We start from the raw sequence: 24,362 nt of genomic DNA on the forward strand, positions 1-24,362 counted from the left end.
TGTGTATCTTTCAGAAAATCCTGAGGTTAACCAATCAGCATTGTACATCTCCAGCAGGATCCTTGTGATGCGAAAGTGGTAGTTCAGCACACACTGCCACATTGAAAATATGCTCCTATGTCCCCTCGCTCTTCATTGTTCTACAAACTAAACCTTTTCATTATTGACACGGCCTCCTCTACTGTAAAGATGAAGCCACACTCAGGTTGGAGGAACAACACCTTATATTCCGTCTGGGTAGCCTCCAACCTGATGGCATGAACATCGACTTCTCTAACTTCCGCTAAGGCCCCACCTCCCCCTCGTACCCCATCTGTTACTCATTTTTATGCACACATTCTTTCTCTCACTCTCCTTTTTCTCCCTCTGTCCCTCTGAATATACCTCTTGCCCATCCTCTGGGTCACCCCCCCCCCTTGTCTTTCTTCCCGGACCTCCTGTCCCATGATCCTCTCGTATCCCCTTTTGCCAATCACCTGTCCAGCTCTCGGCTCTATCCCTCCCCCTCCTGTCTTCTCCTATCATTTTGCATCTCCCCCTCCCCCTCCAGCTTTCAAATCCCTTACTCACTCTTCCTTCAGTTAGTCCTGACGAAGGGTCTCGGCCTGAAACGTCGACTGCGGCTCTTCCTATAGATGCTGCTTGGCCTGCTGCGTTCACCAGCAACTTTGATGTATGTTGCTTGAATTTCCAGCATCTGCAGAATTCCTGTTGTTTGCTTTTCATTATTGAGTCTCTTTTAGTGATTGGAAAACAAAGGTCAAACATTCAAACAAATAAGAGCCCAACAAGGTTAAATCGTGGCTGCCCACACCTATGTAATTTTTTCCTAAATCATTGTAAACTTCTGAACTCCTATTACATTGTGTCATCTTCATGACAATATTACTACGGCAAACTTGTGATAAATGTTTCATTATATTGTGATTATAGTATTATTGAATAAGCAGTCATAATAGGATATATTTAATTTTGGGTATAAATACTGAGTGTTATGTGGGCATCACGTAATGTTCCATAATTATATTATGAGATGTGTGCAATAGGCAGTTCCTAGTTTCATAAAGTTACGCAACCCACACCTGTTTTATGTTAAGTCTAAACATGCGTATTTGCACATACAACAAAGGAACAAAGGTCATTACTTTTTGTCTTTCCTTTAGAGGGGAGAAATCAGCAATTTTCAATATCTTATGCACCTAAACACGTTAGCTGGCAGATCCTATAATGACTTAATGCAGTATCCAGTATTTCCATGGATCTTGGCAGACTACGATTCTGAGGTATGGACGCTTTTCAAATTACTATTTCAGAATTGTTCACAAAAGTAAGTTCACTTAGTGCCCTTTGATCCTTAGTATACAGTTTTATTTTGAATGTGTGGATGCCTCTGAATCATCCAGTATGGTTTAATACAGATGAGATTTTTAAGCCACTTCAAAATTAGGAGGATTAACTATATTGTAAGCAAGTTTTATTCCCCAGTTTACTAACTTTATTGAAATTGTTATTATTTAGAAATAGCTACTGAATATTAACATTTCCTATATAGTTTAAAATATCATTTAAGTATAGATATCAACAATTAATCTTTGCAGTTGGTTAAATCCAGACGGAGTTTGTCATATTGACTTTAATGAAACACTGTGCGGTTGAATAGTTTTAAACTTTTCCAGTTTTCTTTCAACCAGCAAAACTATGTTACTTCTAATATATTTGGAGAAAAATTCAGAAGAAATTCTTAGTGATTAAATGATTCCTTTCCTTCATCTAGGAGCTTGATCTAAAAAATTCCAAAACATTCAGGAACCTGGCTAAACCGATGGGGGCTCAGACTGAAGAGAGATTAGCTCAGTATAAGAAACGGTATAAAGATTGGGAAGATCCAAATGGTAAATTTTACAGAATAGAATTATAATTTAATGTACATGCAATGTCAATGAAAACATTTTCTGTGTATATAGATGCATTTCACTCTGTGCTCAATATTTTGCCGGTGTTCTGTATTTAATATTTCAGTAATATTTGAGTCATGTTTTAAATAAATTGAGTACGCTTTCTTTATTTGTTTAAATAACTTATATGTAAAAATACGTGAATTGCATTTGTCATAACGTTAGAGCGTGATCAGTGCATGCATTGCTTAAAGTAAAAACAAAACTAGATATGTTATCTCTTGGCTCCCTTGTTTTCCTTTTGATTAGTTTTATGTTTTGCAGTTACTAAAAATAACATTTAGACCACATTGGAGCAAAGTTTTGCCACTCTGCCCTTCGAATCTGCTCCACATTTGATCATGGCTGATTTGTTATCCCTCTCAGTCCCATTATCTTGACTCCTCCCTGTAACCTGTGCTTCACGGAACCCTATCTAACCCCTTCCATTGTGGATGCAGTGATTCAGATTGACAAATTTGCTACATACCATCAAGATAGGACTGTGGAGCCTCTCAAAAGCAGAGATGGTGCTGTATGACTCATGATCAACTCCTCATGGTGTACTAATGTGTCAATGATGTCTCAATTCAGCTCACCAGACCTGGAATATCTCACAATGAGGTGCCGTCCATTTTGCCTGCCACGTAAGATTTCAGTGATCATTTTGGTAGCAGTGTACTTTACACCTCAGGGCAATGTCAAACAGGCTCTAGATGATCTGAGCAATGTGATCAACATGCACGAAACAGCACATCCTCACACCTTCACCATCATTTTGGGGGATTTTAACCAGGCCAGTGTGAAAAAGTCACTAAATAATTATAATCAGCAAATCACTTGTAGTACCAGAGGAAGCAACACACTGGACCATTGTTACACCACCATCAAGAGTGCTTACTATGCTATACCACGCCCATACCTCGGAAAGTCTGATCATCTGGCTGTACTTCTACTTCCTGAGTAAAGTCAGAGACTGAAGACTGCAGCTCCAGTAGGAAGGTCCAAGAAGGTATGGACACGGCACGCACAGGAGCACTTACAAGACTGCTTTGTATCAGTTGACTGGGCTGTATTCAGGGATTCATTTTTGTATCTGGTTGAGTATGCTGCAGTTGTTACCAACTTACATTAAGACCTGTATGGGTGAACGTGTGCCTACAAAAACTTGCTGTACATTCCAAAATCTCAACTCGGGGACTTTGAGACTTTTTTTTACTGTGCCTATGGACTGTTCTTCATCAAATTATGGTATTGCTTGCACTGCTGTAACTATATGTTATAATTATGTGGTTCTGTCAGTGTTAGTCTTTGGTCTGTCTTGTTTTCTGTGATACCACGCTGGAGAAACATTGTATCATTTCTTAATGCATGTATGCATTTCTAAATGACAATAAAAGAGGACTGAGTGTTCTCATAATCTAATCTAATCTAAACCAAAAGCCGTGGATGAGCCAGGAGGTTCATCATCTTCTGAGGGCTAGATCTGTGGAATTTAAGTCTAGTGACCCAGGTCTGTACAAGAAAACCAATATGACTTGCGGAGGACTACCTTAAGAGCAAAGAAACAATCCTGAGTGAGATTGGATGCACGTCAACTCTGGAAGGGTTTGAAGGACATTAGTTCCTACGAAGTGAAACCCAATAGCATGAATGGCAGCGATGCTTCACTACCAGGTGAGCTCAACACCTTCTACGACTGCTTTGAAAGGGAGAATATAACCACAGCTGTGAAAATCCCTGCTGCACCCAGTGACCCTGTGATCTCTGTCTCAGAGGCTAATGTCAGGCTCTCTTTCAGGAGGGTGAACCCTTGCAAGATGGTAGGCCCCAATGGAGTACCTTGGAAGGATCTGAAAACCTGTGCCAACCAACCAGCCTTGAAGTATTCAAGGACAGTTTCAACCTCTTACTGCTACGGTTGGAAGTTCCCACCTGCTTCAAAAGGGCAACAATTATACCAGTGCCCAAGAAGAGTAGTCTGAGCTGCCGTAATGACTATCATCCAGTAGCACTCACGTCTACGGTGATGAGAGGCTCGTCATAGCTAGAATCAACTCCTACGTCAGCAAGGACCTGGATCCTCTGCAATTCGCCTGTCACTGCAATTCATGTACAGCAGACACAATCTCAGTGGCTCTTCACATGGGTTTAGAATGTTCGGACAATACAAACACCTATGTCAGGGTGCTGTTCATTGACTATAGCTCACCATTTAACACCATGATTCCCACAGTCTTGATTAATATGCTACAGAACCTGGGCCTCTGTACCTCCCTCTACAACTGGATCCTCGACTTCCTAAACAGAAGACCACAATCTGTGTGAATTGGTAATAATTTCTCCTTCTTGCTGACAATCTACATTGGCGCACTTCAGGGATGTCTGCTTAGCTCACTGCTTTACTCTCTCTATACCCGTTATTGTGTAACTAGGTATAGCTCAGCAGAATCTTAGATGGAGACGAGAGGGTGTAAAGGAGTGAGATATACCAGCTAGTTGAGTAGTGTTTCAGCAACAACCTTGCACTCAATGTCAGTAAAACGAAGAGCTGATTGTGGACTTCAGGAGTGGTGAGACAAGGCAACATGAACCAATCCCCATAGAGGGATTAGAAATGAAACGATTGAACAATTTTAGGTTCCTGGGTGTCAAGATCTCTAAGGAACTAACCTGTCCCAACATATCAATGCAGCTATAAAGAAGGCTATGTTTCATGAGGAGTTTGAGAAGATTTGGTGTGCCACCAAAAATACTTGAAAACCTCTACAGATGTGGAGAGCATTCTGACAGGCTGCATCACTGCCTGGTATAGGGGGGCTACTGCACAGGATCATACAGAAGCTACAGAAAGTTGTAAAAATTAAATGGCTCCATCTTGGGTACTGTGGGAAGGAGGTACAGAAGCCTGAGGGCACAAACTCAGCGATTCAGGAACAGCTTCTTCTCTTCAGCCATCCAGTTCCTCAATGGACATTGAACTCATGAACTCTACCTCACTTTTTTCTTTATATTCTATTTTTGCACTATTTTAAATTTAACTAATGTACATATATACTGTAATTGATTTACTTTTTTTTGTTCTGATTATCATGTACAGTTGTACACTGCTGCTAAGTTAACAAATTTCACAACATAGGCTGGTTATATTAAATCTGATTCTGAATTATTTCATACTCCTCTATACTTGTTTACTGGAAAGGACATTAAACAATCTTGAGTTGAATCTTGAATTCCATCATTCAGATCATTAACATATGACATGAAAAATAACAGACCTGAACACTGACCCTTGTGGGATACCACTCATCACTGGCAGCCAACCAGAAAAGGCCCCCTTTATTCCTACTCTTCGCCTTCTGCCAGTTGGCCAATCTTCTGCCCATGCTATTATCTTTTCTATAATACCACAGGTTCTTAGCCTGTTCAGCAGTCTAATATGCAGCACCTTGTCAAAGGCGTTTATAAAATCCAAATAAACAACATCCACTGACTGACTGTACTTCGTCTGTCCTGCTTGTTATTTCCACAAAGAATTCCAACTGATTTGCTGGGCACAATTTCCTTTCAAGGAAACTATGCCAACTTTGACTTAATATATGCCTCCAAGTACCCCAAAACCTCGTCCTTAATAATGGATTCCAGCAGCTTATCAACCAATGAAGTCAGGCTAACTGGCCTATAATTTCCTTTCCTTTGCCTTCCTCCCTTCTTGAAGAGCAGTCTGCCATTTGCAATTTTCCAGTCCTCCGGAGCCATTCCAGAATCTGGTGATTCGTGAAAGATCATTACAAATGTTTCCACCATCACTTCAGCCACATCTTTCAGAACCCTGGGGTCTAACCTGTTTGGTCCAGGGGACTTATCTACCTTCAGACCTTTGAGCTTCCCAGGCACCTCCTCAGTGATTATTCATTATCCCTTTAATTTTAGTTATTTGTTAACTTAGCTATTCATTTACTCCTTTAACTTTATCGATGTAGAGATGAAATTAGATGAAGGTGAATGTAATTGGAGAAATACCAAATTGAAATACCTTACCCGTACAAGTACTTTGTAAATTTGAATTTGATGGAATGTGCTACGTATTTTACAGACAGCTTTTGCTGATAATGTTAAATTTGATTGTGTGTAATCTATGTTCTCTTTCTAGGTGAAACACCAGCATATCATTATGGTACACACTATTCTTCTGCCATGATTGTAGCTTCTTATCTAGTAAGAATGGAGCCATTCACTCAAATTTTTCTCCGACTCCAGGTAATTAATGTGCAGTTAATTAAGATGTATTAATTAAATAGTGGTAGAAATAAACTGTTTGGCCATTTGTGATTGCTGCACCATTCCTTAGGAACATAAGAAAGTAAGCCCAAGGGTGATTACTCAGGTCTCTCAAGTTTTCCCTGCCATTCAAGATGATCATGGCTGATCTGCCCCAAACTTCATCTCCTCTTCTGAAATAATTCACCTTACCTGGCAATTCCCTGATGTTTCAAAATTGTGTTTACTTCCTCTTGAACTACTCCACGGGTCAAGCCTCTTCATCTCTCGGGTAGAGAATTTGAGAGATTCATCACCATCTGTGAAGCAAAGTTCCTACATACTCCATTTCAAATGACTACCCTTAATCTTGTAGCTGTATCCAGTCATTCAAGGTTCTTCCACTCGTGGAGATATCTTGACATCATCCATCATTGTCCTTAAGGATCTTAAAAGTTTCAAGATCATCTTTCATTCTAAATTCCCAGGAAGGTGGCTCAAATTTTGTTGGTTCTCTAAAGTTTTAAGATTATGACTAATCTCAGCGCCACTTTCCTGCTGTACCCAATGTCCCTAAATTCTCAAAGCATCACAAAAGTCCATCAATCTTTGTCTTAAATATATTCAGAAAATGAACATTTGCTATTTTCTTTTAATGTATTGTTGCATAGTTTCATACTGAGGATATTTCTTATCATAGTTCTGAATGACTGTTCCATTATCTTGAGATTGATTCTTGCCTTTCCTTCTCAGACATGATCCGTTATCCCGACATCTCCCCGTTATGCCTCTTAATAATTTTTGTATTAGTGAGAGCAATCCCTGTTCTTGTAATATCTGGTATTCTGTTTAATGTTGCCTTGTAAGACAAATCCACACACCAGGTTAAGTCTGGCAGACCATCAATGTACTCTCCCACTTGCATAAAGGAGGGTTAAACTTAACCTGTATGCAATCTTCTATTGTTATCACATCAACATCTTATGTAATTGTCATAGAACACTACAGCACAGAAACATGTCCTTTGGCCCCATCTAGTCCATGCCAAACCATTAATCTGCCCAGTCCTAGCAACTTGCACCCAGACCGTAGCCCTGCATACCCCTCCCATGTGTGTATCTACTGAAGTCGACCCTACGTCCACCGCATGCGCTGTCAGCTTGTTCCACACTCTCACCACTCTCTGAGTAAAAAAGTTCTCCCTCATGTTCCCCTTAAACACTTCACCTTTTACTCTTAACCCATGACCTTTGGTTGTAGTCTCACCCAACTTCAGTGGAAAAAGCCTGCTCGCCTAATCTAATCTATACCCCTCATAATGTTGTGTACCTCTATCAAATCTCCCCTTAATTGTTTACTTTCTAGGGAATAAAGTACTAACCTATTCAATCTTTCCCATTAATTTAGGTCCTCAACTCCTGACAATGTTCTTGTAAATTTTCTCTGCAGTCTTTCAATCTTATTTACATTTTTTCTCTGGGTAGGTGACCAGAACTGAACATAATACTCCAAATTCGGCCTCACCAACGTCTTATACAACTTCAACATAACATCCAAACTTCTGTACTCAATACATTGATTTATGAAGGCCAAATGTATCAAAAGCTTCCTTTATAACCCTATCTACCTGTGATACCACTTTCAAGGAATTATTGATCTATATTGCCAAATCCCTCTGTCCTATTGCACTCCTCAGTGCTCTACCACTCATTATCTAAAAACTACCCTAGCTGGTCCTGCCAAAATACATCAGACAGTACATTGAAAGATCACTATAGAAGTTAATGGGGTTCTCCTTCACCTTATCTGCTGGAGTAGCCTCATGCTTTCTTTCAGCTCTCCTGTTCTCCATAAGTGTTCTCTTGTATTTCTTGTATTCCTCAAGTACCTCATTTGTTCTCAGCTGGCTATACCTGCTATGCACCTCCTTTTTCATAACTAGGTCTTCAATATCTCAAAAACCAAGGTTCCCTAAACCTGTGATCCTTGCCTTTTATTCTGACAGAAACATATAAACTCCATACTCTCAAAATTCCACTTTTGAGGATCTCCCACTTAACAAGTACACCTTTGCCAAAAGACAACTTGTCCCAATCCATACTTGCCATATCCTTTGATACCGTTACAAATGGCCTTTCTCCAATTTAGAATCTCAGCCCAAGGATCAGGCCTAACCTTTACCATAATCACCTTGAAACTAATGGCATTATGATGACTAAATGCAAAGTGTTCCCCTACATAAACTTCTTTCACCTGCCCTGTCTCATCACTAACAGGGGATCTTCTATTGCATTCTCTCTAGATGGGACTTCCATATACTGATTAAGGAAACTTTCTTGAACACATTCGACGAACTCTTTCCCATCCAGTCCTTTTACAGTATGAGAATCCCAGTCAATATGTCGAAAGTTAAAATCATCTATTACCGCAACCTTGTGTTATTTGCTAGTCTGCGATCTCTCTACAAACTTGTTCCTCTAAATCCCAAGGACTATTGGGTGGTCTAAAATATAATCCCATTAACATGGTCATACCTAATTTACTCCTCTGTTCTGCCCATAAAACTCATTAGACAAGTTTTCCAGACAGACCTGCTGTGACATTTTCCCTGATCAGTAATGTCACCCCTTCTTTAATCCCTCCTGCTCTATCATGTCTTAAACAACAGAACCCTAGAACATTGAGCTGCCAGTCCTGCCTCTCCTGCAACCAATTCTCTTGCCTACTCACATTCCACAAAAGGAGCATTCCACTATCCTGCCTGGCGTCCCGTCTGCTCTAAATGTGCAATAAGAAGGAAAGAATAAGTAACAAAAAAAATCTTCCTGTGACCTACACCTCTCCTCACTGAAGCCTCAATGAACCACAGCCTAAACTTCCCACCCTTAATGTCATAATTTCACATGCTTGTCCATGCCCTAAGCTCATCTGCCTTTTCTGCAATGCTCCTTTCATTCAAGTATATGCAGCTCAGAATATTAGTCCCACCATGTTTGACCTTTTGATTCCTAACTTTGTATGTAGTCTTAACAACATGTTTCTCCACAACCAATCCACTATCGTTTCTGGTGCTCTGGTCCCCATTCCCCTGCAACTCTAGTTTAAATCAATTCCTTCCCCCCACAAAGCAGCGCTAGGGAACTTTCCCACTAGGATATTAGTCCCCCTTCAGTTCAGATGCAAACTGTCCCTTCCCTAAAAAGGAGCCCTCCCTCCATACCATCTCCTTAGGCACGTGTTAAATCACAATATATGATCTTCCTATTTCTGGCCTCATTAGCATGTGACATGGGTAGCACTCCTGAAATCACAAACCTGGTGGTACTGTCCTTGGCACCTAACTCCCTAAGCTCACTTTGCAGGACCTTGTCACTCCTCCTACCCATGTCATTGGCATTGACGTGGACCATGACCTCTGGCTGCTCACCCTCTCACTTAAGAATGCTGTGGACTTCATGCAGAATGTCCCTGAGCCTGGCATCTGGGAGGCAACATACCACCTGGGAATTTTGTTCTTGTCCGTGGAGTCTCCTTTCTGTTCTCCTAATCAATGAATCCCCTATCACTTCATCACCTCTTCTCCCTCTTCCTTTCTGAGCCACAGAGCCAAACTCTGAGACCTGACTGCTGTGGCTTTCCTCTACTAGGTAAATCCAACCCCCCACCCCCACCCCCAAAAACAGTATAACAGTATCCAAAGCGGTATACCTGTTCTTGAGGGAAACAGCCACAAGGGATACTCTGCACTGGCTGCCTATCCTCTTTCTCCCTCCTGGTGGTCACCCAGTTACCTGTGTCCTGCACGTTAGGTGTAAATACCTCCCTGTATGCCCTGTCTATCAACCCCTCAGCTTCCCGAATGATCTGGATTTCATCCAGCTCCAACTCAACTCCTTAACAAGGTCAGTTAGAAGTTGCAGCTGGATGCACTTCTTGCAGGTGTAGTCCTCAAGGACACTGGAGGTCTCTTGCCTTCCCACATCCCACAAAAGGAGCATTCCAGTATCCTGCCTGGCATCCCATCTGCTCTAAATGTGCAATAAGAAAGAAATAAAGAATAAGAAACAAAAAAAAATCTATCTGTGACCTACACCTCTCCTCACCGAAGTCTCAATGAGCCAAAGCTTTAATTTCCCACTTTTAACACTGACCCACTCCTACAGTAGTTGCTCCCACAATGGCCACTCCACTTAAACCCAAGTTCTTTTTATTGGCCTTGCCAAGTGCTTAATTATGCACAATGCAATGTCTCCTTGAAAACTCACTTCTTTAAAACTCCCTCTCCTTCTATGCAATCCAATGTCTCCTAGGGAACTGTAAAGTGCAGAAAGTGCTGACTGCCTCACCCCGCTTGCTTCTTTTAAACTCTCCCTCCTTCTATGCAACCTGATGTTTCCTCGAGAACTGTGGCATGTAGAATGTGCCGACTGCCCCTCTTGCTTCTTTTAAACTCTTTCCCTCTGCGCATTCCAATTTCATCTCAGGAACTGTGTCGACAAAATGTTGCAACCAAAAATGCAAAGGTTGTGGAAGGGATTAATATATATTTATTTTGATGTCATCTTTGGGGAATGCATCTGATTTTTTAAAAAAATCAAGGAAAACAACTTCAGAATTCCTGGATTTTTCCATGTTATTTATTTGTGTCGTCTTTTCTCAGGGTGGTCATTTTGATCTAGCTGATCGAATGTTTCATAGTGTACGAGAGGCCTGGTACTCGGCATCCAAACATAATATGGCAGATGTGAAAGAACTGATTCCAGAATTCTTTTACCTTCCAGAGTTTCTCTTGAATTCCAACAACTTTGATCTTGGTATGGCTGTTAAACAGTGCATAAAGAGTTTAGAAACGAATCATTAATTGTATGCTCTTTTAGCTGTCTATCTGAGTAGAATTCCTCATAAGCACTGCAAAATTAATGAATATACTACTTACGAATAATTTTAACACAATAATGAACTAAGATGAGCAGTTTTGGAAGTCGTCACTGTTGAAATTTAGAAGGACAGGGAGGAGCTAATTTAAGCACAGCGAGGACCTAATAACCAGATAACCATAACTTTTCTGTAGTTTGAGTTTATATTCACAGGAAGGAGAGGTCATAATCTAGCAGGAAGGCTAACTGATCTCAGTTATAATTATCATATAGAATTATGCAGCACAGGAATAGGACCTTTATTCTTTTAGTTATTGACAGATACATATTTTGAAGTTTGCAATATAATTAGAAAGCAACATTGATTGAAGAGACTGCAGGGCAACATCTGCTCATGGACAAATTTGTGAGGTTAGTTAGTATCACTAATTTTTTCACAAGATTTTCAATACTCCCTTCACCTGATGTTGCTTGTGATGGGTGCATTTGAAGGCATGTTTAGGCTCCTGTGCAAGCACATTTCATCACAAATCTTTATAGTGCATTATCAGGTTGAGGTTGTCAAATATTAGTTGTATTTCACTTCCATCAGCATAGTCCTGAAGAAATGTATTCCAAAATCTGATCTTTCCAGTGAGATGAGGGTTTTGATGGAGGTTACAGACTTTGTTTCCATCCATATTAGAGATTATCCTAGATTTTGTAAGCTCCTTATAGAGCACTACATCATGGAGTCTTTGAAATGCTTCTTTTTATTGTGCATAAGCATACAGAATTAGTGTAAGATGTTGTTTGCAAATAAAAGATGCCTTTAACTATGCATATTACCATTTTCCACGTCTAGGTTACAAGCAGAATGGTACAAAATTAGGAAATGTGTTATTACCACCCTGGGCAAAAGGAGACCCAAGAGAATTCATCAGAGTTCACCGTCAGGTAACTTATTATTCTTTCATTTTAGTGTCTAGGGCATGTACAGCTTATCACTGAAATCCCAAACAAGAGAAAGTCTGCAGGTGCTGGAAATCCAAGCAACATGCTTAAAATGCTGCAGGAACTCAGGAGGCCAGAAAGCATCTATGGCTAAGAGTATAGTTAATGTTTTGGGCCGAGCCCCTTCATCAGGACTGGAGAAAAAAAGATGAGGAGTCAGAGTTAGAAGGTGGGGGGAGGGAGGAAGAACCACAAGGTGACAGGTGACACTGGGTGGGGGGGGTGAAGTAAAGAGCTGGGAAGTTGATTTGTGAAAGAGATACAAGGTTGGAGAAGGGGGAATCTGATAGGAGAGGATAGGAGGTCATGGAAGAAAGAAAAAGGGGAGGAGCCCCTGAGGGAGGGGATGGGCAAGTAAGGAGATGAGGTGAGAGAGGTAAAAGGGAATGGGAAATGGTGGGAGAGATGGCGGGATGGGGAGCATTACTGGAAGCTCAAGAAATCAACGTCATGCCCTCAGGTTGGAGGCTACCCAGACAGAATATAATGTGTTGCTCCTCCAACCTGGGTGTGACCTCATCGCATCAGCAGAGGAGCCTGTGGGCTGACATGTCGGAATGGCTACGCTCCATTCCCCAGAAAAAACAGGATCTGCTAGTAGCCACCCATCTTAATTCCACTTCCCACTCCAACTGCGCACTGACGATCTCACCTCAGCTGGTGATGAAACATCTGTAAGATAATTGCCAAGCTCAGCGAAAAGCACGACATCAAACACCTCAACTCAAGCTACCAATGTTCACCGCCACTGTAAAATTGTGCCCCTTGATTTACTCGCTGTTCTTAGTACTAACTAAATTTTAAGTTCTTTTGAAGACAGATAGTGATATTTTGAATATGCTGACTTTACCTGACAGTTAGATTTTACACTATAATTTCAATATATTCTTTCGCTTCAGGCACTGGAATGTGATTATGTCAGTTCACACCTGCATGAGTGGATTGATTTGATCTTTGGATATAAACAACAAGGTGTACCTGCAATAGAAGCAGTCAATGTCTTCCATCACCTATTTTATGAAGGACAGGTTGACATATATAATATTAATGATCCACTGAAAGAAACTGCAACTATTGGATTCATCAATAATTTTGGACAGATTCCCAAACAGGTAGGCACTACATATAGTCTGTATTTATTTTTTGTTACATGTGTACTGAATAAATGTGTACAATATATTGGATTTTTATGTTTTAATTGAGAGTATAGGGGCTTCCTTTCTTCCTCTGTATATTCTGTCTTAATGAGATGTCTTGAGACTCTATCCCATTCTAAAGAGATTTTCGTTGCATTTTTCTGGTATTAATCTCAAGCAAGATAATTATTGATCCTCCCCTTTTGTTTGAAATTTTATGTCTGGACATCACCATATTAGCATATTGGAGATTGGGAGTTGAGCGTAGGCATAAAGCTGTCATCAGCACATCATGGTGTTCATTTGTAAGTTTCAAAATACTGAACACTGACTCATCCATACTTTTGGTTATGGTTAGGCTCGCCCATTCCACCTTTCAACCTCCACAAAATTGCTGGAATTTTGCAGCATCTTTCTTAAACCGATATTATGTTTTGTCCTGCTCATTTTCATGCTTAAATTAACTTTTCCTGTCTTCTCGTGTTAACTTTTAAATTTCTCATTCTTGTGTTGAAATATTCCTTAGGCTTTGTCTTTCCATTTTTCTGTAACTTTTATTTCCCTCCAAGAGCTCAACTTTCCTCCACTCAAAGTAAACCCAATACCAGAGACAAAAGTGTCTGCAAAAGTTGGAATCTGGGGCAATAACAAATCTGCTGGAGGAACTAGTGAGTCTAGCAGCATCTGTGATACTCAGGCGTGGTTTCAACCTGAAACATTGGAAGTTTCTTTCCTCCCTTAGATCCTGCTCCACAGAATAATCTCTAACATCCTTAAACAGATCATCAGAAAAGTTTAGAAGAAAGAGAGATTAAGTTTGCAATGCACTCATTTGAAGAATAGATTTTGCATTCCATTGAAGCTAGTTTGTTATTTTCCACTTATTAAGATAATAGGTGTTGCAATAAAAATCCGGTTGGTTTATTAGCTTATTGATTCCTATTTTAATAAAGAAATATTCAGTGTATTGTATTTAAGGCTGATAAATTCTTTAATTAGCTAATATATTAATTTCCATTTTTTCATTATCTGAATACATCATTAGAATCTTCCCAAGTTCTCAACATGGTAGTTACCTCTGCAAATTATCCTTGTTCTTGACATTATCTGACATTTGATAGTACAAGTTACATAGAGGAGGTAATGTAAAATGAAGTTCATTGAAATTAATTTTTTGCTATATGTCTAATCACCCTTTCTTTTCAATCCTTGCAGTTATTTAAAAAGCCTCATCCACCAAAACGAACACGTAGCCGGATTAATGGAGACAGTTTAGTTGCACCAACCTCCCTAAGCTGTGCCATGGATAAGGTCTTTTTTCATCATTTGGATAATCTTAAACCATCTTTAACACCTGTTAAAGGTATCAGTCATTACCACTAAGTCAAAGTTAGTGAGAATTTTTAGTTAAGAATAGTCAGTAAAATATTTATGTTTGAAAGAGTTTCTAGCTTAAATAATTTGAAAATGACCACTGATAAAACATAATTCACATTCCCCTTTATTACACGCTTTAACATGTGAAGATCTAGCCAATGCTGTGTTTCCCTTGCAATGTTTTGCTTATTACTTCAATTTTTTTTATCAAAAATATTTCATGTCCAGCATAATCCTAGCAAATGTTTTGTTAATTGTGATTGTTTGGCCGCTGTATTGGTGTCATATTTTTCTTTATTCTGCAATAACTAAGTAAGATTGTGCATGATAAAATCTTGATTTAAAGCAAACTAAATCCTGATACTCATAGGGATTTGAATGTCAGCATGTGGAGACTTCTTACCAATTGGTCTATGTTCAGAAACTGTTAATCAACCCTCATCCTGCTTCTTGCTACAATCAAAAAGAACTGCAGTGGAATGAGATCCATTAAGTCAAATTTTAAGACTGCTCTTAAATATTATTTATGATAGTGAAACAGTAATGACAAAAAAAAACAGGAAATCTTTCCTTTGGTATAAGTATAAAATATGTTTATAACTTTTTTTGCACTTTGCTTTGCATTTTGCTTCACATTTTGCTTCAAAACTTCTACAATCAACCCTGTAGCAAAGAAATCAGTTCTAGCCTGTCTGAATGATTACCATCCCGTTGCCCTGACCCCCATAGTGATGAAATGTTTTGAACGGCTTGTCAAGCCTCATATCACAGCCAGCCTCCCCTCATCGCTGGATCCTCTACAGTTTGCTTATCGTCCAAATCGCTCTACGGAAGACACAATATCCACCACACTGCACACAGTTCTCTCTCACTTGGACAACAAAGACACTTATGCCAGAATCCTGTACATTGATTTCAGTTCAGCGTTCAATACCATCATCCCACAGAGACTAGTGGAGAAACTGTCGCTGCTTGGCCTTAGCACTGCCATGTGTCGCTGGATTCTGGATTTCTTGACAGAGAGACCACTGTCAGTCCATGTTGGCTGGAATATCTCTGACTCCATCACACTGAGCACTGGATCCCCACAAGGCTGTGTGCTTAGCCCATTGCTGTTTACACTGCTAACACATGACTGTGCAGCCAGATTCAAGGAGAACCTGATCATTAAATTTGCAGATGATACCACAGTGGTGGGGCTCATCAGCAAAAATGATGAAACTATGTATAGGGAGGAGGTCAAACACCTAGAGAGCTGGTGCAGGGATAACAACTTGATGCTTAATGTCACCAAAATGAAGGAGATGATCGTCGATTTCAGGCGGTCTCAGCCTGAGCACACACCCCTCAGCATCAGCGGTTCCACAGTGGAGAGAGTGGAAAACATCAAGTTCCTTGGGGTGCAGATCTCGGACAATCTCACGTCGTCCAGGAACACCACTGGGATGGTGAAACAGGCCCAGCAGAGATTGCACTTTCTGAGGAAGCTTAAACAAGCATCACTCCCCACTAACATCTTAACTACATTCTACAGAGGCGTGGTTGAAAGTGTGCTGACCTTTTGCATCACAACCTGGTACTCCAGCTGCAGTGCTGTCGATAAAAAAGCCTTGCAGAGGGTGGTTAGGGGAGCAGAGAAGGTTATTGGGGTCTCCCTACCTTCTGTCCAAGACCTCTTTCAGAGTCGATGCCTCCAGAAGACACGGTACATCATTAAAGACCCCTCACACCCTCTCCATGAACTGTTTGTTCTTCTGCCATCAGGCAAACATTACAGGAGCATCAAAACTAAAACCACAAGGCTACTAAACAGCTTCCTCCCACAGGCAGTCAGACTGCTAAATAGCTGCTCCACCTGACTCTGCTTTGGACACTTTCAACTGGCACTGGGCACTTATAACTGATTTTAACTGACATGTGGCTGTTGTGTTTTACTATTTATTGTTATGTTTATTATTTAGTGTTGCTTTTGTTATGTTATGATTACACTGCCCCTGAGAAACGCTGTCTCATTCTGCCCTGCAGAGCTGATGTATGGTTAGAATGACAATAAAGTTTTTTGAATCTTGAATCTTGAGTTAATTCCTACACTGGTCTACATAAGTGTACATGGCTGACATTATTTAAACAGATTGTTTTTTTTCTCTCTCTGCAGAACTCAAGGAACCAGTGGGACAGATAATTTTCACAGACAAAGGCGTTCTAGCAGTAGAACAAAACAAAGTCCTGATTCCTCCATTTTGGAACAAAACATTTGCATGGGGATATGCAGATCTTAGCTGCAGGGTTGCAAATTATGAATCTGATAAGGTATGTGACAAGAGCTTTATTAAATATGACGTCTCACCACAGAGAAAAACAGGTTGTCATCTAAAGCCTTCCACATTAGCACATTATTATTTTCTAAGATCTTGGATCAGGCAGTATCTGTGGAAAGAGAAACAGTTAACATTTCAGCCTGAAAAACACTAATTCTGAGTGTTCTGTTACTCATTCCACAGATGCCAGCTGATTTGATGAGAATTTTCAACATTTTCTGGCTTTATTTCAGTTTCCAGCAAATGCAGTTTTCTTTTGTCTTTCATTCTAATGCTTAATTTCCTTGCTGCTATTTTTTTAAATATCAAAATTGACTGTGGCAGTAATTCAAGAATTCCTTGATTTTATTTTCATCCTATCCGGCACATGATTATTGACATTTTATCTCAAAATACGTTTTATCTTTAAAGTATGTTTCTTATAGCAAATATCATCTTTGGACTTGGACACTATAACTATAAAGCAGAAGTGTGAAATAGTGTTAATATTACTTATGGACAGCAAAAGTATCAGACAGTGTAAAGGAAATTGTTGGCATTGGATGCGGGTTTTTAAGAGTCTCCAACAAGCCCTTTTCAAACATGTTGATATCTCACAATAGGATGTCTGTCCATGATAAGAGTTGGAAATCAGGAATTTAAAATAATTATGTGCTGACGTTAGAAAACTGAAAGGATGCCTTGGGTGCACATCTTATTACTGCCAGAGTGATGCAGGAAGGATCTCTAAGTTCCATTGTTGCATTTTCGTCCTGCTTATCTTGTATGTTCTAATATTGATATAAAATTGACAACAGTCTTGTGTTTTTCTCAGCTGATTATTCCCTTGAGCATTAGGAATGAGGCACATATCTGTGTTCATCCCATTTTCTCAAATTTTTATCCACATCTGTTCCCTTCCTAGAACCACAGTAGCTTTTCTCTTGACCTCGCCTTCAAGACCACTGGTTGGTATTTATCAAGCCATTTTCTTCCATTTCTTGCCCCCTCCAGCAAGACGCCATCATCATGTAAATGTTTTTTTTCTTTTTTTTCAGTTCCTTAAAGGAACTGATCCCTCTGCAGACATCCCACCTCTCCCGGAAGATCCGGGAGTCTCCCGCATATCGATAGTGGCTCCCTGACACCCGGTAATTATATACAATATCCCAGAAATAGATTTTTTTGAGAGGGAGAGGGAGAGCGAGCATCCTGATTGGTCTCTCTTCATGCTAAGAGTGGTCCCCAACAATATGATTTGGGGATATGAAATGATATGAATCATTTGCACCTTTCCTCATTCCCTGTCACGCACTGTTGAATTTGAACGCACGCGAGGTCATTACGTACGTGTCATCCATGTCAGTGCGGGAAAAGGATCAACTCCTTGAGCTTGTAAATGACGGCGGGCTGAAAAGCATGTTTGACATAACATCTTTGCGGGCATTCCGGATCAAAGTCAGGGCTAAATATCCTGAGATAGCCATGAAAGCACTGAAAACGTTGATTCCATTTCCAACATCATATCACTGCGAAGCGGAGTTTTCTGCAATGAATGCAACGAAAACTAAATTGCGGAATAGACTGGACATAAGGAACCCCCTTCGAGTATCGCTGTCTCCAATCACCCCTCAATGGGACCGTCTTGTTGCAGGAAAACAAGCCCAGGGTTCCCACTGATTCAGCGATACTGGTGTGTTGCAATGATTTTATATGTTCATACGGGGAAAGTATGCGCTGTGTGTTTAATATCCAAACATTACTTAAAATGTTATGATGCTATTGACTTATCACCTATATTCTGGTTGTGATTAACCACCCCCGACCCCCGGTCAGCCGGTCCGCAAGAATATTGTCAATATTAAACCGGTCTGCGGTGCAAAAATCGATTGCGGACCCCTGCTAAATAGACTTATCAGTTTTCTCTGTGGGCGGGCTTTACAGTCGACCCCAAAAATAATAGTGTTGCTCGCTGCACTGTTTGCAACAGTGACTTTTCTATTGCCCATGGTGGGTTAAAATGTAAAAGACATGTTGAGGTGAGTTTAACAGGTGTGATTCGTTCATTAGCATAGCTAACGTTATTTAAACTAGCTGGCCAGCTGCTAAGGAGCTACGCTATTGATGTCCTACGTGATGCAAACTCCCTGCAGACATGCTTAAAGTTGTAATAGAATAAACATGATAATATAATATAATATAAGCACATATTTTAATGTCACATTTGCTGCATATACCCAACTTGGTTTACAGATTAGACAAAATCACTGAACAAAGTATTACATACACCCTTGGAGGTCGGTGGGGAGGTGGTGCTACCTTCCGGAAATGGTGGTGATACCTCCCTGAAATGAGTTTTTGCAGGGTGGAATGTCTGCCTCTGTCATTCTCAGGTTGACCTGAAACCTCCTAAAACCCATGCACCAAAACAATCTTCTGTACATAAGCCTAAGGCAACATTTGCCCTTCTGTACACTTCAGATCCTTCAGTTCCACAAATTAGGCCCCAAAACATTCACAATTGAAACATCAATCCATGTCTTTATATATTCTGAGCCAGGTGGATTACTTTTGGTGGGTGACAAAGGCTGTCACCAGTTTTTGTATTTAATGATACTAAAGTTGGAGTATTAATATGTAAAGAATTAGATTTGTATAATTTACTTTAGATTTCCTTTCACGTTTAAAATAATGGAGCGGTTTTCACCTGTTGTGCAATTTGTTTCTTTTTCTTAGGCGCTGATAGTGTATGAAGGTTTAAGTGAATGGGGACAGATTCTCTGTGCCATTTGCCCAAATCCCAAATTAGTTGTCACTGGAGGAACAAGTACTGCAATCTGTGTTTGGGAAATGGGTACCTCTAAGGAAAAAGCTAAGACTCTGACTCTTAAGCAGGTATGTTTGAACTTAAAAACAAAAGTAAAAGTATCTGTCAGTTAGTGAAAGATGAAACAAACTTACGTATGAAGCATTAATTTAGACCCTGTTCCAAAAGGCAGATTTCTAACAATACAGCTGTTTTTAAGTATTGCACATGGGAATGTTAGACTTTGGGATGGGATTTGACCCATAACTTCTAACTTAAAAGTGACACTACAGAGATGCTTCAGCTGCCTTTGTTTGGGGAGATTCTAAGTATGTCTTATTTCAAGCCTTAGGTGGAGTTATGCAGAGCAAGATTTCCTTCCCAATGAAGTCTCAGTAATTCGATTGGTATTCATTGTCACTTCATCATCGTTCTGTTATTTTATCAACGTGCACTCTGTATTACCATTCCTCAGTGGAAACTGAAGAAAGATCAGTCTTTCAGTGGTTTTAAGAATCCAGCAGGCAGTGAATATTGTGGTGACACAGGAGATGGAGAATTCTGTATGCAGAGTTCCATGCAACATCTCTAAACAGCAATATATTTTTAAAAGAACTCAAATGAAGTTCTAATTGGTAGCTATTCATAGCTTAACTATTTAGACATTATATGATTTTAAAATTATGGCTATTTCATTTCTGTGTGATTTTAATTATTTAAGTTTTGGTACATTTCTGAAAGACAGGTTAAAGATATTTCCAGCTTTTCAATCACCACTGGCATTGCACTGAGAAGCCAAAGCCATCTTGCCTTCAGAACAGGAAATAATAGAAACCAGAGCATAATTGCATCAGTCTTTCAGAAATAATTCAGTCCTTGTGTTATTATTTATTTATAATTTCAGCATGTCATCATCAGACTGTAGCAAAGAAACAGTTGTTCAGAACATTGCATTCCTTACAGCGTAGGCTGAGATCATTGGATGCTCATTTGAGGGCTAAGGTACAAAACTACTGCCACAGCTGTGGAGGAATTGTGGATATGGAGAATGTTATTATTGTCCGACTGTTACACAAGAATATTTGAATTATAAATTTGAGTGTAAGAAACTTGTGAGAATATTTAATGTATGAAATTCTTATAGAATGAATTGATCTCAAGAAATTAAAAAACAATGAAAATCTAAATGTAACTAGGTGACAGAATGGGTCTGGGTAGACATCTGTAATTTGGTGCTTGTTAGGTCATATTTTTCATCAATAAACTCTTCTCGAGCTTCCAGCTGAGTACAGGTATCGATTTTAACTCTGCTACCTTCATCAGGGATGATGCCTAAGCATGTCTATTCCGGTGGTATTTATACCCCCATCGTCTGGCCCTCCTGATTAGTTAGTCTTCATCCAATCAGGTTTCCCCTGTCCCACCTTGTTTACAATCAAATTCCAGTTCTTTCTTAGAGTGAGATCTTCGTCTTTGTTAATATTCTTTTCCTCTAGTTTTATTTCAGTGGCTTTCTTAACTAGGTGGTCCCAAAAGCCATTTGCACAGCACAGTAGTTTTGTGCCATCAAGGTCAATCCTATAGCCATTATGAATGCAGTGTTCTGCTGCTGCTGATTTCTCCAGGTAACCAAAACGGATACACTTCCTGTGCTCTTTGATACGCGTTTCCACCATACATCCTCTCTGGCCGATATATGTTGCTGCACATTTACAAAGAATCCTGTAAGTGTCAGCCATCCTGAATCCCAGGTCATCTTTGACCTGCATAAGCTGTGAGCTTCCTTACGGGTTTGGGGATAGTACTAATCCGCTATTTCTTCAGGATCTAGGCAATCCTTCCAGAAACTGTGGAAATATGGGGAAAACAGACAAGTTCCTCCTCGTTGTTGGGTTTCCTGGTTTTTCCATCAGCCCTTTTAGGGCCCAATTGATTTCCTTCATCTTTTAGCCATTCGGTAGGAATGTCATCCGTAATCATCTTGTTTCCTCGTGGAGACTCTCTGGGTCCGAAATAGTTTTTGCACAGTTAATCAAAGTAGAAAGAACTGCTCTATGATGGGAGTTGTGAGGGTGGCTATTGTTGTTGAGGTATAAGACAGTGAAAGTGGGTTTCTGATAGATGTCATGTTCGAGGCTACCGTCTGGTTTCTGTCATATTAGCATATCCATGAGCGCGAGGAAACGATTCTTCTCCATCTCCATCGTAAATTGAATGTTGGGATGTATGCTGTTCAGATGGTCATGGAACTGTTGATGTCGATGTCTGTACCCGGCTGGAAGCCCAAGAAGAGTTTATTCATTGTATATGCCGGGAAAGCACTAGATTCTAGTTCATATTTTTTCATTATTATAGTTCTATTTTGCTTTATAAAGTTCCATCAGAAAGTCCTGTTAAAACTATAGTGGAAATTGTCTATACAGTTTTGCTGTATATATTCCTTGTAGTAATGGTGTCATGGTGCTTTATTCTTAGAAATGTGTTTACATTTTTATTTTCTGTAGTCTGTGAACATAAGAATTTATTGTGAGGAAAATAGTCAATAAAAATATAATGCTGGTGTTATATATTTAATATGACAAAAGGTGGAGTTTATCTTTCATGTAGTACTATTAGAATTTATGGTGGGAAAATATGACAAAAATAAAAAGTATGACATTAGAAATAACAGGGCTTCCAAGTATATAATTCTTAATATATTATGAGCAGTTAATTTCTGCATCTTCCACTACCTATTTTAAAAAGTAAATGGGTTTAGTTGTATGTAAGTGGCAGCATTTCAAACAGTCTGAACTATTTGACCATACTTTATAATAATCTGTAAATAGGCTTCAAATATACTGAGTTTTTACAGAACTTTCTGGGATTTTTTTGTTTATACTTAGTCCGTCTGCAATATTTCATATTGTGAGCCTTGGTTAACAGTTAAATAGCTTCAAGTTCTAATAGTATGTAAAACCATAAATATGTTATTTTATTGTAGGCACTCCATGGGCACACTGATGCAGTCACTTGTTTAACTGCTTCATCAGCCTATCACATAATAGTGAGTGGATCACGAGATCGAACATGTATTATTTGGGATTTGAATAAACTATCTTTTGTCACCCAGCTGCGAGGTCACAGGGCACCAGTGTCTGCTTTGTGTATTAATGAATTAACGGTAAGCATTGGAATGTTATCCAATTTTTTTTAATGCTGTTAATAATGCTAGGTACTCAGCAGCTTAAAATTGAATTTTAGCAATGAAAAGGGCAAGCTAAATCAATAAAAACACATTTATTTAAAGTGCATGAGGAGCTGTATCTTGTATTCTATGTACTTGCTGCTATGGCTGTGATTGGCATGTATTGTTAAAGGATTTCCTGAGTTTTCTGAGACTTGGTTACTTTTACGTAAAGTTCTAATGATTCATTCTCAGGATATGATGGTCAATGTTTATTGTTTATCCCTCAATATCCTGGAGTAGGTGAATTAATAAAAGGATTACCATTATATGTTTGGTGATCTGCTATGAAAGTAAAACAATTGTAATCTGTGTTTTCATTTTTAGTTAAGTCATTCTGATTTTACTTAATTTTAAACAGGGAGACATTGTTTCTTGTGCTGGTACTTATATTCAAGTATGGAACATCAATGGAAATCCAGTGGTGAATGTGAATACATTTACAGGACGCAGCCAACAAATTTGGTGTTGCTGTGTATCCGAGATGAATGAGTGGGACACACAGAATGTAATAGTCACAGGACATTCAGATGGTGTGGTCAGGGTATGTATTCTGATGTGTTTCAAAACAAGAGCTTTTATTTCCCTCTGAGTTTGAGGCAACCTGGGTATCTTTTATGTCTGTCTACTATAGTCAGGACTTGGGTAGTCTGGCGTTTGGAATTACCTTTCTCCCACATTTGCAAAGGCAGTTTATTGTTGCTCTACCCATGTGTATGTGTCTTTGTGATTTTCTTTTATTCATTTTCTCACTGTACCTCTCTGCCAGCTTTCAAAGCTTTCACTGCATTTTCATCCTTTGCTACAGTTCCTCTAATTCTTTCTCTCCCCCCAGTTCCCTTCTAGGAAAAGCATTGTCAGCAAGCTTTACCCTTCAAGCTCTAGCCAGAGATGTTCTTGACTGTACTTATTTTTTGTGCACTACCTTTTAATGGAGTAAAGGTCATGTGCAGCTGTTGCTGTCAGATGGGGAAAACTGCAAATACTGGGAAGATGAAATATAACGAAAAAATATTGCATACACCCAGAAGGTTAAGTAACACCAGAGGAAGAGAAACCCAGTTACTGTTTCAGGTTGAAAACCATTTGTCAGAATGCAGCAGAAATTCTGACAAAGGGCCGTTAGTCTCTGAAATTTACCTCTTTTATCACAATTGCTGCTTAACCCGCTAAGTGTTTCAAATTGTTTTCTTTTGTATGCAGCTATTCAGAGTTATTTATAATGAATGTCCCAAGAATAAAGTTTCATTTCAAGTGAAATGCAAGTTGTAGAATTCCAGCAATTTTGATGTTGAGACATATTATTTGACTAAATTACCTAGTCCAAATTCATCACTGGGTTTCTTCCGATGCCCCAGTTTCCTCACAAATTCTAAGGATGTACAGATATGGAGGTGAATTGATTACATGGGTGTAACTCTAAATAAATAAAAAATAAAGTTCATTGTGACATTAC

At 39.5% G+C, this 24,362-nt stretch overlaps 1 protein-coding gene across 4 annotated transcripts in view; it reads left to right on the top strand.

Annotated features, from left to right (window-relative positions):
• The window catches only part of wdfy3 (WD repeat and FYVE domain containing 3), a 369,321-nt gene that overhangs the window by 330,081 nt on the left and 14,878 nt on the right, over positions 1–24,362 (top strand). For all 4 annotated transcript variants that reach the window (XM_063043525.1, XM_063043526.1, XM_063043527.1 and 1 more), the window contains 11 exons: positions 1,164–1,283; positions 1,775–1,892; positions 6,088–6,194; positions 10,855–11,008; positions 11,916–12,007; positions 12,964–13,176; positions 14,416–14,563; positions 16,733–16,887; positions 19,611–19,769; positions 22,664–22,843; positions 23,268–23,450. In XM_063043525.1, the coding sequence (XP_062899595.1) occupies positions 1,164–1,283; positions 1,775–1,892; positions 6,088–6,194; positions 10,855–11,008; positions 11,916–12,007; positions 12,964–13,176; positions 14,416–14,563; positions 16,733–16,887; positions 19,611–19,769; positions 22,664–22,843; positions 23,268–23,450 (1,629 nt within the window). The remainder of the gene's footprint in view (positions 1–1,163; positions 1,284–1,774; positions 1,893–6,087; positions 6,195–10,854; positions 11,009–11,915; positions 12,008–12,963; positions 13,177–14,415; positions 14,564–16,732; positions 16,888–19,610; positions 19,770–22,663; positions 22,844–23,267; positions 23,451–24,362) is intronic.

The sequence above is a fragment of the Mobula hypostoma genome, chromosome 3 (genome assembly GCF_963921235.1).
Source record: "Mobula hypostoma chromosome 3, sMobHyp1.1, whole genome shotgun sequence".
In the NCBI taxonomy this organism is placed as follows: Eukaryota; Metazoa; Chordata; class Chondrichthyes; order Myliobatiformes; family Myliobatidae; genus Mobula; species Mobula hypostoma.